The sequence below is a fragment of the Gekko japonicus genome, unplaced genomic scaffold, assembly GCF_001447785.1.
Source record: "Gekko japonicus isolate JY-2015 unplaced genomic scaffold, Gekko_japonicus_V1.1 scaffold591, whole genome shotgun sequence".
In the NCBI taxonomy this organism is placed as follows: domain Eukaryota; kingdom Metazoa; phylum Chordata; class Lepidosauria; order Squamata; family Gekkonidae; genus Gekko; species Gekko japonicus.
Window position 1 is genome coordinate 78,473 of NW_015171521.1, and position 14,183 is coordinate 92,655.

At 46.1% G+C, this 14,183-nt stretch overlaps 1 protein-coding gene across 1 annotated transcript in view; it reads right to left on the reverse strand.

Annotated features, from left to right (window-relative positions):
- Nucleotides 1-12,244, reverse strand: part of ETV7 (ets variant 7) — a 23,905-nt gene extending 11,661 nt beyond the window's left edge. Inside the window, exons 1-5 of the mRNA XM_015419452.1 lie at nt 12,105-12,244; nt 9,109-9,238; nt 5,592-5,756; nt 3,242-3,364; nt 610-843 (exon numbers count right to left, since the gene is read on the reverse strand). Of these exons, the coding sequence (XP_015274938.1) occupies nt 610-843; nt 3,242-3,364; nt 5,592-5,756; nt 9,109-9,238; nt 12,105-12,110 (658 nt within the window). The 5' untranslated portion in view covers nt 12,111-12,244. The remainder of the gene's footprint in view (nt 1-609; nt 844-3,241; nt 3,365-5,591; nt 5,757-9,108; nt 9,239-12,104) is intronic.
- Nucleotides 12,245-14,183: the final 1,939 nt, after the last annotated feature.

Below are 14,183 nucleotides of genomic sequence, written 5' to 3' on the forward strand. Positions count from 1 at the left end.
ACAACATCTGGGAAGCGTGGTGCTTCCGTCCCCGAACTGTCCCATCCATGCGATAAGGCGCATCAAGTTGAACCACCTACCGAGGTGGTTCATCTCCTTGGTGCGCCTCAACCCGGAAGTCTGATCGCCGGCGCGTCCTTGCGCCGGCGCATCCCGGGCTCCCAGCCGAACTGCGCATGCTCCAACATGCGCAGTTTGGCTGGCCTGCCGTCAGCTCTGTGTTTACTCCCCGGCGTCTGATCGTGCCGGGGAGAAACGGCGGCGCGCCCGGGGGATCTGTGGGATCCCACCGCGCCGTGTCAACGTTGGCGCGGCTTTTAAAAGCCGCGCCTTCAAGCGCCTTTTCCCATACCGTATGGCAGGGGCCATAGCTTCTTGGAAGTACTGCCCTGCCCCTAACAATCAGAATGAGGCAGTGCTGGCCCCTCTCCTGGTCCTCCACTGTGGACATAATGCTGATGGCCCCTCTCCTGGGCAGAGAAACCATATGGGACAGGAGCAAAACCACGAGGCAAGAGGGCAACTTGGGGCAGCACAGGGCCTTGAATACCCTCTTGGCCACCCCCACCCCTCTGCCTACTAAAAAGGTGATGGAGAGACCATTCTTACCTGCAATTTTACCACTGACTGGAGCTGGTGTTATCACAGGAAAAGAGCAGACGTTTGCACCATAATTTGTACTACAGTCTCGGTGTGAAAGATTAATTGCTCCAGGAGCATAGAAGGTGTTGACAGGAGATCTAGATTGTTCTGCATTGCCTGGATGTCCCATTGTGACAAAAAAATGTTCTGTAGGCAGTGGATGGCCATCTGCTGGGTGTCCTTCTAACCTGCCCTTCATGCCTGTGAGGAGATCAGAAGAACATAAGAACATAAGAGATGCCAATGTTGGATCAGGCCAAAGGCCCATCCAGTCCAACACTCTGTATCACACAGTGGCCAGAAATACCAGTGCCATCAGGAGGTCCACCAGTGGGGCCAGGACATCTAATATATTATCAATCAATTGAATGCCCTGAAAATAAGTAAAACCAGGATTCAAACTAACCATAGACTCATGCAGTGCAAACCATGCATAATTGCCATCAGTTACATCCTGTAGATCCATTCCACTAACAGCAGCTCTTTCCACCAACACAAGGACCTTCCACTGAGGCAAAACGATCAGCGGTGTGAGGTAAAAAAATTTTTGAAATGCTTTTCCATGAAAAATGATTCATTTCTACAGATTTATTGTTTTCATAAAATGAATGCCATTGCCCATTCACTATCAGGCAAGCTTGGCAATTTCAGAGTTGTAATTAATGTTTTTCAGGTGTTTATGCCTGGGCAGTTTGTGAAAAAGTATATGTGGCTGCGGTCACATGGAACAGAAGGCACACAAGTGAGACGGAAAACAGGCGGAGTTTCCAGGCGCGATCTCACCAGCACATCTGGGAAGCGTAGCACTCCCGTGGCCCAACCGAGGCTTCCAGCCGAAACTGCGTGGCAAAAAACTAGTACCTCAGAGGTACTAGTTTCCGGAAACTGCGGGGCAAGGGCGGGCGTCTGATCGCGTTTCCGGTAGCATCCGGCGCCCGCCCATGTCCCCTTGCAAATAAGGTGGGGTTTTTTTGTCCAAGTCTCTGTGGATGCGCACGCGCACCCAACGGAGCATGCGCATTTGTCATGTACACACAAAAACAAAAGTTTGCCGCGGCGCGCGCTTCTTCATTGCACACCGGCTTCTCCTGTGATCGGCACCTCTCCCTTGCCATGGAACCTCCACGGTACCTCCACAGGACCTCCACAGGAGGTCTGATCGCGTAACTGCGCAGTAGTTTGCCCCAGGGCAAACAGCCACGCTTCTCCCCCGCAGTTTCCTGCCCGTGTGACCGGGGCCGTATGGCTTATTGGTTTGTAAAATGAGAGGGGAGAATAAAACCACAAATACATATAATAATCCAGACAAAAATAAAGTTATGAATTCACCTGATTGTGCAGGTCAAGTCAAAACCAAAGTGGAAATTCTTATTTATGCATTTCCTGCCATGTGGTAGAAGGGATATTGTAATCGCTGTAGAATTAAGTGATGAGGTGCTTCAGTGACCTCTACAGAAGATATTTAAATTCTGCTGAAACAGATGAATGGACAGCCATTTCCACAGCACATTGTGCTATGTGGCCATGCTAAATTTAGAGTGTTAACCCTAACTGATGGAATAGCCAACAGATGGCTGCCTGATGATTGTAGCTGGTACACAAGGACATATGGAAGGAGACAGTCCTTTAAATATGTGGGTCCCAGGTTGTGAAGGGCTTTAAATGTCATAATCAGCACCTTGAATCGAACTCAGAAACAGACTGAAAGCCAATGTAGGTGTCTCAAAATGAGCAACATATGTTCCTGACGGTTAGCTCATGACAAGAGTCAGGCTGCTGCATTCTGGACCAGTTGCAGTTTCTGAGCTGTCTTCAAGAGCAGCCCCACACAGCATGTGTTGCAGTAATCCAACTGTGAGGTTACAGAAGCATGGATCAGAGTGGCCAGCTGAGTCTTGATATGAGAGAGTTAGCAAATCAGATGCAGCTGATAGAAAACACTCCTGGCCACCATTCCAGCCTGCTTTTCAAAAGCCAGGCAGAGTCCATGAGCAACCCCAAGCTCTTGGAAAAGGCAACGTCACTCCACCTAAGACAAGTGAACTCAGTTTCTCCACAATATTAGCCTTCCCAACCAGCATTACTTCTGCCTTGTCTGGATTCACCTTCTGCCTTAGCCACTGACCACAGCCTCAAAGTACCAGTTCAGAACCAAGAAAGGTGCATCTGGAGATTTGGATAATGAAATATAGAGCTGGGTGTCATCTCCATATTGATGACATCCACCTCCAAAGCCCTGGATAATCTCATTCAGCAGCCTCACTATATTAAAGCGCATGGGTGAGAGGACAGATCCCTGTGGCATTCCACAGCACAAATTCCACCCACTGGTTAAAAGACAATGTATTTGAAGATAGTTTAAATCATGCTTGGTTTATTTTCTTCCTAATCAAATATTTCAGTTCAAGTATTTGTTGCTATTGGGTCATAAAGTTAACATGGGGTTCTTCATAGATCAAACTTAAGCAAAATAAAGTAAATATAAGTAAAAAATAAAGATGCTAAATCAAATAATGTTCTATTTAGGGCATCAGAAAATTTTCCTATTCAGTTTTTCCCCAGAAAGGCCACACCACTTCCATGATGCCACAGCACTCACCTTCTGAGGCACTCTGGGTCTGTGTATGGCCTGCATCCCTAAAGGAAGAGTTAAAGAAAGGGCTACAAACAAGTGCTCTTCTCTGGGTCTTAATATATTGGAGTAACTCATACAAAACATCTCCTGTGGGGGAAAAAACAAAGATATACCAATTCTAAGTAACAGATATCTTTAAAAACTAGTATTAACTGTCTTTAGCCTCTAACAGATGTGTGGACAATCCACCCCCATTTGTGATGTTATTTTATTTTGAAAGACATTCTCATCAACTTCTCACTCCAGTAGGGCTGAATTCAATCACAAACTTCCAACTGGTGCACATTCCCTGTTCAGAAGTTCCATTCCCTGATTTCATATATGAGGGAAACTGAAACCAGCACTTTACGCCCCAGGATGCATTCAGGGTAGATTTAGTCATGCCCATGATATTCTCATTTATGATCCCATCTAAGAATCATCAGAGGATGTTGAGAAGAATTTTTTTTCTTGGCAGATGGAGAACTGTAAGTATTGAAGGACCCCGTGATCTTTGGAAAGCTCTCTAGATGTTCCTGCAGTTGTGCAGGTCCTAATGCATTCGTTTTTCAGCCTTCCTCAGGCACCTCAATCAGCAATAACTTTTCAGTTCGGCCACCTGGTGATGGTCCCTCAAAACTACTTTGTCAGCAACCAGTCAATCTTGGTTTAATGGCCACTGCTATTCAGAAATCCTATTCAATGTATTCCAGCAGTCATTCAAAAGAATCTAGTGCATTCCAATGGCTAGTTGGTGTCTTTTTAGCATGTCTTTGTGTTCAACTAGATTTATGGTGCTTTCCCCCCATAACCATGTAGGAAATGGTATGTGCAGAAATATGTTCTCTCCCCAACCCTCAAACCCAGGAAATGTTAGTCCATAATCTAATACCAAGTGCAGGGAAGAGAGTACATGCAACATAACCACATAGAACAGCTAAATGGTAATCTACTAATCTACAGCTCTTTGTGCCACCTCCTCTGTTTGCCACCTCCTCTGTTATCTATCTAATTTAGTGGTTTTCTTTACAAAATTGCCCTTTTGGAGCTAGGAAATGTTGCCTGAGGTAGAAACGTAACAGAATGTGCCACTGTAGGAAAAATTCTTTTAAAACATACCATTGGTTTAAAATGCGGCCACTGGGTTGGTTGGTTACAGGGACTGTATCACCCCTGTGCTGAAAAATCTCCACTGGTTACCCTTCTATTTCCAGGCACAATTCAAACCTGGTTCTTACCTTAGAGGTCCTAAATGGCTTATTGGCCAGAGTAGAAGGACTATTTCCTCCCAGCCTATCCAGCCTAACAGCTAAGCTCTGCCTCTCAAGTTCTGCTCAGAGACAAGGCAGATGGCAACTAGAGATAGGTAATTTTCTGTGGTGGCACCTTGCCAGGCTTCCCAAGTACTTACCGTGATTCGGCGGGGGACGAAGACGTCTTCGCAGGATCATTCCTGTGGGGACAACAGACGTGCCGCACCATGCCATCACCAGGAAGTGACGCCGGGCGACGCTCTGGCAATGGGGCCAGAAACTCGATGGTACCATCGAGTTTTCAGCCCCATTGCCAGAGCGTCGCCCAGTGTCATTTCCTGGTGACAGCATGGTGCGTTACAAGGAGAAATGTTCCGCCCGGGGGATATGTGTCCCCCGCCGGATTACGGTAAGTACTTGGCAACCCTACACCTTGCCTCTGGAATGCCATTCCCCTGGATGCTCACCTGGTGCCTATTTTACTTTCTTTCAGGAGCAAAGCTAAAATACACCTTTTTTTACCAGGCCTGACTTGTATAGCCCAACTGTATGCATGCTTGGTGGGTAGAAAGTGCTGTCAAGTTGCAGCCAACTTACAGCAACCCCAAAGGGTTTTCAAGGCAAGAGATGAACAGGGAAGGTTTGCCACTACCTGCCTTTGCATAGTGACCACGGACTTCTTTGCCAGTCTCCCATCCAAATACCAGTGCCAATCCTGCTTACCTTCTGAGATCTGACGAGATCAAGCTGGCCTGGGCGATCCAGATCAGGGGTATGCAGGTTTACTTGGGGCAAATCCCACTTCATTCAGTGGGGATTACTCCGAAGTAAGTGTGTACAGGATTGCAAGTTAAGGGATTAATTCACCTTTACCTAAGGCAGTTACACCATTATAATTTAACCTCACAACTAGGTGGTTACAGAAACAAATGAAAGAACAGTACTACGCCAACACACTCTGACTGTTAGACTGAAATCCAGACTTGGAAATGCACTTTTTACAGTTCTCTTCCCTTGTAAGAAATCCAGCTGTGAAAAGGGCCTCTACACCTAGTTGAGGAACTAGCAGCAGCATCTCTAACCTGAATTAGGAGCCCGGAATCTGAAATCTTCTTTGGTGAGAATGCAAAGAGCTTTTCCGTTCATTTCAAATTTACTTCCATCTGTTTCCCTGAGTGAATATTCCTTTTCTGCCCATCTTAACCAGTGAATCACATCATCCTTGCTCCATAGCGAGGGCTGGATTCCTGAAACAAAGCACGTGAAATTTAAATTAAAATAAGGAGACAACCCCTTTGGTGCAGGAAGAGCACAGAAAGCAAAATATATGACAGCAAGGAGATAATTTTCATGAGCCCAGGTTATGATGTTTATATCTCATACTTTACACATACACACCCAGGCCCAATTATATTCTTGACAAGTAGTTTTAAAAAGACAATTCCCATTCCCTGTGCAAGGAATGCTGACTTTTCTTTTATTATCTATCTACCATCTACCCCATTATGAAGGCAACATACATCAAACCCCTGCCCAACTGGGGGGGGGGGGGAAGGCCTGAGTGCATTTCACTGCATTTCCTTTAAAAAAGTGGGTCAGGGAACTGAAGCCCCACCCCAACCACTAGAAATCTTGCTCATCTCATCCAGCCACCCCCCGCCCAAGCTCTTGCTTCTGAAATTTCACCAGGCACTGCCTTCCTACTATACTTTTCCAAAACCATATTTGCAATAATAAGAGCTACAAAGAAAAGTGTAGTTTTTGTAAATGAAAGATGAGCGTATTCACAATGTTGACCTAAACTTTTGATCAGTCAGCTGGGCAGCGTACAACAGATTAGGAACGTGGCTTCAGACTAAACGCTCTTGGTTCATCTCCTGCGGTGGAACAGCTAAGACAGAAACAAAAGGTACTGGCAGGGGGCTGGCATTAAAGTCTCTCCCCAGCCTTCTAGAGTTCCTGCTGCTTTCCTTCCAGGGGCTGTTATAAACCCACTGGAAAGCATATAGTCAGGCAGCCCAGGCTGCCAGCGTGGTGTAGTGTTTAGAGTGTCCGACTAGGGTGTGGGAGATCCAGGCTTGAATCCCCACTCTGCCACAGAAGCTCACTTGATGACCTTGGGCTAGTCACTCACTCTCAGCTTGCCTACCACACAAGATGATTGTGAGGATAAAATGGAGAAGGGGGGAAATGCTGTAAGCCACTTTGGGTTCCCATTAAGGAAAAAAACTATTTATTAATTGATTATTTTATTTACTTCATTTAAGTGTTGTCTTTCCCCCTGTACAGGATAACCCACCCACGCCTGTCCAGGGGTGAGAGGTAATCCCGTACTTTTGCAGTACATTAAACAACAACCCACAGAGGTAGGCTACCCTCTCTGGATTCAGAACAATATGCCACCAGAACCGCTACAATAATCCCCCTCCCAACCTGAGGTTCAAAATCTCAGTTGGCATCTAGGGCTTAACACTTTAGCAACTCATTCCCAGAGATGCACACTGAATGCTCTATGGTAGCTTGTGGTCAGTTAGGCACAGGAAACAGACTTGGAATCCCAGTTACAACATCAAAGACAGGTGAGAAATAAGAATAATTTTTTATTCAGTCCAGAGCATTGCAAGTAAACTATGAAAGATTTCAAAACAAGAAAGGCTAGGGCTGTTTGCCTTAACTACACAGTAAAAGATACATATTTACCAAGTTGAGGAATATCCAAACAGTCCAAGGGATTTTGAAGGCAAAATCCATCTTTGCTCAACCATGTGGTCCAATTCACAAAGCCAGTCCTTTGTCTCTTCAAAGGACAGCATTTCCAGGTGCAATAAACAAGCAGAGCAGAGACAGAACAGAGAGTCTCTCCCATAGGGAATGACCAGTTATAGGCCAATTCCAGTCACAAATTAGCCCTGGCCAGGAGCCAATTGTGAGTGGGAATGGGATGTGTCCATTGTTGGTTGCCATAGCTGCAACACAGGAATGGCTAGGAGTTTGGAGGCCCCTCCTGCAGTCAGGTGACCCCAAACTCCAGCTACTTCATCGGCTACGTGATTTCTTACATGTGAGGCAGAGGCAAGGGCCATCAGGTCTGCCTCTTCCACTTAGAGGTGTGAAAGAATGTGTGGTTATATGGCATGGTTATAAAGTTTCCCTGGCCAAATGGGAACAGGAAATAAGACACAGCATGTTAACAAAAGACATAACAGGAGAAGGCAGGAGGCTTTTAGAAATCAATAATTCTATACACCCCCCCCAGTGGGAACCCAAAGTGGCTTTCATTGTTCTCTTCTCCTCCATTTTATGGTATGTTGACAGCGGCCCTTTCTGCACCCGTATTTTGTCTTGGTTTCTGAGCGCATCCTATTCTTCCGTTCTGCATTCCCTCCCGCTTTCACTTCCAGTTTGTGTCGGGGCTTTCTCTTGTTTCTGCATTTGTCTTACAGGAAACTGCATTCAGACCGCTTCCAGAACACTGTTACCCCGTAGTTAGCAAAACTCCTTTTGCTATGGTTCTTTGTTCTCATCTGTTTTCAAATTGCTAATCCTTTCTAAAGTAGAATTGTTTCTGCAGGTACAATTGCCCTCCCCCATTTCCACCTCTCTCTCTAGGTTGACACTCCCTCCCTGTTTTCTTTCCGCTCCTTCTCTAAAGACAAAAGAGAACATGTCTTCCCACTCAGGCAAACTTTTAAAAAAACAGCGAGAACATAAGGAGGAATCAGTAAATATAAAGGACTAGGGGATTTCCCTTCCCTTTCTTTTTGCAGAATCACGGAGGGAGGGAGGGGCTGAGTTTGCAGTTAAAAGTTGTCAGAGATGTTTGCCTTTCTCTTCATTTTAGACAAAGCAGACAGTTAGCTCAAAAAATGTGGGTTTTGCTTGTAGACGCAGAATACATACAGAATACACAAATAAATAAACCAGGGGGGGGGAACCAGTGCAGAGGGAAAGCGTGTGACTGCAAAGTCAACCCTTAAGGCCTGACTCCTCGGACTATCCAGAGCAAGTTGTCAGTGCAGAAAGGGACACTATGTGACTGGCCTGAGGTCTTCTATGTCTTGTTCTTATGGTTTACTATACTACACGAAGAAATACATAAAATCAACAGATACATAATAGTGTGCACACATCAAAGAAATGATACTGAGGTTGGAAAAATTGGCAAAAATAGTTAGATATTCAAAGTTTGCAATGGATCTTTGCTTCACTGGAGAGGAAGCATTTTCTTCCATGTAAAAATTTTTAATTCTAAAGGGAAGGGTACACAGGAAATCTACAAAACAACAAAGACACCTAAGGACTACATCTTTACAGTTTGACCACGTGGTCTACAACAATGGAGATTCTTCTTCTTGACCCCTAGAAAGAAATCACCTGAATGCATTAACCAATGATTGTCAGTAAACAGGCTTCAGTTTTCCCAGCTTTCTTCCCATTGGCTCTGTGCCAGGTTCCCTTCCAGATCAGTCTAAACAATAACACACAAGGTAAACACACATTAACGCTATAATGACTGAATTTTAAACCTTGCGACACACATATTTCCAACACTAATTAGTACAGATCTGTGGCCCCTTAGATGGTCCCTCTTGTACTCACTGAGATGGCCCGGTAATGTGCAGATTTGCCTCTCATAGAGTGGCTGTAACACTGTCACAGATGTGGGCTGCAGATGCTGGGGCAAAATAGATGCTGTCACAGGACTTGAAGAACTGGCTGCCACTTCCCCCTTCAGAAAAAATAAAAAAGTTGAGCGAGAGACAGGGAGGGAGAGAAAGAGAGAGAGAGCGCGCAGTCTGGATTCCCAGTGTGCAAGAATTGAACATTTTTAGACACCATGGAGCTAATCAAGTAAGTATATAACTCTCTCACTGTAATTAATGGGACCTAAAATCCTGTGCCTGTTTAAAGGTAAGGTAAAGGTAAAGGTTACCTTGCTCGAAAGCCAGTCAAATCCAAGTCTAGGGTTGCAGTGCTCATCTCCGTTTCCAAGCCGAAGAGCCAGCGCTGTCCGAAGACATTTCCATGGTCATGTGGCCGGCATGACTAGACGCCAAGGCGCATCATCAGTAAATCTCACTATTTTAGCCTCCAGTATGAATTGTTTTAAATATTAATCTCCAGTATTGCTAATATAAGGACTGCTATGTTTTACCTCTCTGTTCTCAACCATTTATGAGACATGAGTGTTTCATTTGGTGATACAGCCTTTACTGAGAGCTACTTATAAAATAATAGCCTGCACTACTAAGGCCAAGCTGCCTGAAGTCTGCAGGACATTCTAAACCAGTGCAGACAAAGGCCCTCAACTGGTGAGCCAGTTTGGTGTAGTGGTTACTGGCATGGACTCTAATCTGGGAGAACCGGGTTTGATTTCCCTACTCCTCCACATGCAGCTGCTGGTGTGACCCTGGGTCAGTCGCAACTTATTTCAGAGCTGTTTTCTCAAGAGCAATTCTCGAAAGATCTTTCTCAGCCCCACCTACCTCACAGGGTGTCTGTTGTGGGGAGGGGAAGGGAAAGGGGATTGTAAACAACTCTGAGACTCCTTCGGGTAGTTAAGGGCGGGGTATAAATCCAATCTCTTGTTCTCTTCTTATGGTCTGCAGCATCTCCCCACAATGTTTTGTATTGTTTTGTTTGATCTTAATAAAAGCTATTACATGGCTTTGGGATTTGTCTTGGGACCAACATGCCTACCTGAAACCTCTATCTGAATGACACCTACTCCCAAATAAGCGTGCCTAGGAAATGTTTCTTTAATGTTCTTCATTTAAGCACCATTGTGCCCTAAAGGGTTATCCTGTGATAATGATGGCCTTGTAGCTCTTCAAAAATGGGCTGTTACACTCCACAAAGGTTTAAGGAAAAGTCAACCATACTTGGAAAGTGGGAAGTCCACAGTTAAATTTCAGATCTGTACAGTCATAATTTACTTAAATATTTATCTCTGCAGACAGACCTGGACTATTTGAGCGCTATCAAACTTATAATTCTGAGTGTGCACATATGTCACAATCTCAAATGCTTTGTGCTTAAGTAATAACACTGAAGCCAATGAAAATATTCCAAAGCAAACTGACTGTGTTTAAAAGATGGTTTGTGGGTAGGGGGCAGGAACTGCAAAGAGTTAGCGATTCAATTTAGGTTTGAATCAGATTGCCAGCCCTGCTTTGACAAAACACACAAAAAATGTTCCTGATTCATTCTCCACATATAGTTACAGAGAAAATAAAAGTGAAAGGTGGTCATACATACACATTTTCCTGTCACTTCAGATGTATTTTGCTGAAGTAGTTTAAAAATAACAATAATGGAGCATAATCTGTTTACTGGCACACACCAAAAAAACCCCCTCCTTATGATCAAAGAAAAGCAATGCAACACCATTTTTCCTTCTTTGCTACAGAGTATTAATCAGTAATTGTTTGACTAACAGTGGCAGCTGACTTATGGCGAACTATAGGGTTTTCAAGGCAAGAGACTAATAGAGGTGGTTTGCCATTGCCTTCCTCTATGTAGAGATCATGGAGTTCCTTTGTGATCCCATCTCAATACTAACCAGAGCATAGAATCATAGAATCACAGAGTTGGAAGGGACCATACAGGCCATCATACAGGCCATGTAGTCCAACCCCCTGCTCAATGCAGGATCAGCCTAGAGCATCCCTTACAAGTGTTTGTCCAGCCGCTGCTTAAAGACTGCCAGTGCGAGGGAACTCACCACCACCACGTCCCTAGCTAGCCGATTCCACTGTTGCACAACTCTTATTATAAAAAAGTTTTTCCTAAGATCCAGTCGGTATCTTCCTGCCCTTAATTTAAACCCATTATTGCCAGTCCTATCCTCCGCTGCTCCAAGATCCGACTAGATCAATCTAACCTGAGCCATCCAGGTCAGGCCAACTAAGACAGTATTCACCTGTAATTTGAATATAAAACCTGTACTATCCTGGGTGCCAGGTTGTTTCAAAACGGCTCTTCTCCACTTTCTAGTCTGCATTTACAAGTGATGCATTCCGGACACACAGGCATTCCTTTGTGTCACTTAAGCAAGCAAGATTGTGAAAAAACTTGCTAAAGTTTTTAAAGGGTGTTTTCACAAGACACACAAGGGTGCCTTCCCCCCCCTTGAATCCAAAGTATTCAAATACCTCCCCCTCCTCCCCACAAATATATTTTCTCCTTCCAAACACAACTCATTACAGCCCATTAGCAGCTGCTGCGTTATAACTTTCCTCCTTGTGAAAGGACTGTGGGGAATTCCAGAGTGTGTACATTCTGGAACAATTCACAACAGATCAGAGGTTTGCGTTTGCCAAGGAGACTATGGTTACAGTATCTGGCAAATAGGAGGAATCCATCTGGGGTCGCGCAAGAGGCAGTAGAGATTCAGACATACCTATGAGTTTGGGTTGTGGGGAGCGAGAGATAAAAGAAGAGAGCGAGGCTAGCGGGACTGCTGTTGGGAGCGTCTGAGTTAAGGACGACGTTTCACATGGAGACAGGACGGGTCGGCCTGAAGAGAAGCGCGCGGAGTGGGGGTGGGGGGGAGTACTGACAGCTCCAGGGACTCCAGTCCGACCAGTTCTTACCTGCATGACAGGTGGAGCCTCTGCTCCAAGAGGCTGGGATCTTATGGATGCCACGCACTCTTCCGCCCAAAGCCCCACCAGCCCCTTGCTCTGCTAGAGGGCAACCGCGGAGCAGCGAGGGCTCTGAGTCCGTCCTTCCGGGAAACGAAAACGAAACTAGCCGGATCCGAGCGGGGCAGGAGTTCGGACCGCAAAACAGCGACAACCGCAAGGGGATCGCCACTCTGCTGAGCCTGCCCGCCAGCTTCCGCCTCTTTTGCACGGAGAGTCTGGCAGAGGGCAGCGCGCGTCGAAATCAGCGCACGGCCAAGACGTTGCTGTTTTTCTTTAAGCCTGAAAAAAGATTCGAGTGCCAATTAAATGAATCCCCTTGTCCGAGGGAAAGCATTAACCAGCAAAGAGTCTGGTGGTATTTGAAAGATATCGAAGCCCACCAGAGGTTGGTGTGGGACAGAAAGCCCGATTCCTCGGATCCATCAGACGTGCTGATTTTCACAGGGATGGACTAAAAGGAAGGACAGGATTGCCCATTGGAAACAATGGGAGACGCTTGAAGGCTCATTGGAAAAATTGGGAGTCAGGAATGACAATTGACTTGCATGGGCTCCATTGAAATACAATACAGTACAAGTAGAGTTGCAATAAGAATGCGGAATGAATTTTCCATTAGGGTCTCAAGGCCCAAATACACTACTCTGGGGATGGAAGAGAGACCAGGGAGTGGAATGACAGCCCCAGGGTGGAGCAGGAGTGTTTAGGGACTGGGATTGTTAGATCCCCACTAACAAAGAACCGGAGAGTGATTTCAACAAAAGTGATCAGTTTTATTGTAGGTAGGAACAAGCACTTGAAAGAAGTCATAACCAGAACAACTTAACATTGGGAGCTAGGCTCCTTTTAAACATTCCCGGGTAGCCACGCCTATTTACAATAAACAACCAATGAGGTTGTGTGGATAAAGTCCAATGAAAGACCTTCCCTCCCAGGGAATTGGTATAGTTCTGATTGGTCGCTGTTGTGCAGCGAGCAATAGCAAGTTGGCTTGGAGGAGCCTTCGTCTGGCCGGAGCTTATCATGGAGAGTTAATGCAGCAATTCATGTAAGCCTTTTCGAATACACCACAGGGATGACGGGCATCAGAATGGACTGACAGCCAGAGGGTGTAGCTGGAGTGTTCAGGGACTTGAATGAGAGACCAGGGAGTGGAATGACAGCCCCTGGGGGTAGCAGGAGTGTTCAGGGACTGGAATGAGACACCATGGAGTGGAATGACAGCCCCAGGGTGTAGCAGGAGTATTCAGGGACTGGAATGAGAGACCACAGAGTGGAATGACAGCCCCAGGGTGTAGCAGGAGTGTTCAGGGACTGGAATGAGAGACCACGGAGTGGAATGACAGCCCCAGGGTGTAGCAGGAGTGTTCTTTGACTGGAATGAGAGACCACAGAGTAGTATGACAGCCCCAAGGTCAAGCAGGAGTGTTCAGGGATTGGAATGACAGGTCCCAGAGTGGAATGACAGCCCCATGGTGTAGCAGGAGTGTACAGGGACTGGAATGTGTTCAGGGACTGGAATGAGAGAGCACAGAGGGGACTGACAGCCCAAGGGTGTAGCAGGAGTGTTCTGTGACTGGAATTAGAGACCACAGAGTGGAATGACAGCCCCAAGGTCAAGCAGGAGTGTTCTTTGACTGGAATGAGAGACCACAGAGTGGAATGACAGCCCCATGGTGGAGCAGGAGTGTTCATGGACTGCAATGAAAGACCACGGAGTCTAATGACAGCCCCTGGGGGTAGCAGGAGTTTTCTGGGACTGGGATGAGAGACCACAGAGTGGAATGACAGCCCCAGGTGTAGCAGGAGTGTTCAGGGACTGGAATGAGAGACCACATAAGAACATAATAGACGCCAATGTTGGATCAGGCCAAAGGCCCATCCAGCCCAACACTCTGTGTCACGCAGTGGCCAAAAATACCAGGTGCCATCAGGAGGTCCCACCAGTGGGGCCAGGACAGTAGAAGCCCCCCCCACATGTTGTCCGCCCCCCCGAAGCACCAAGAAGACAGAGCATCACTTGCCCCA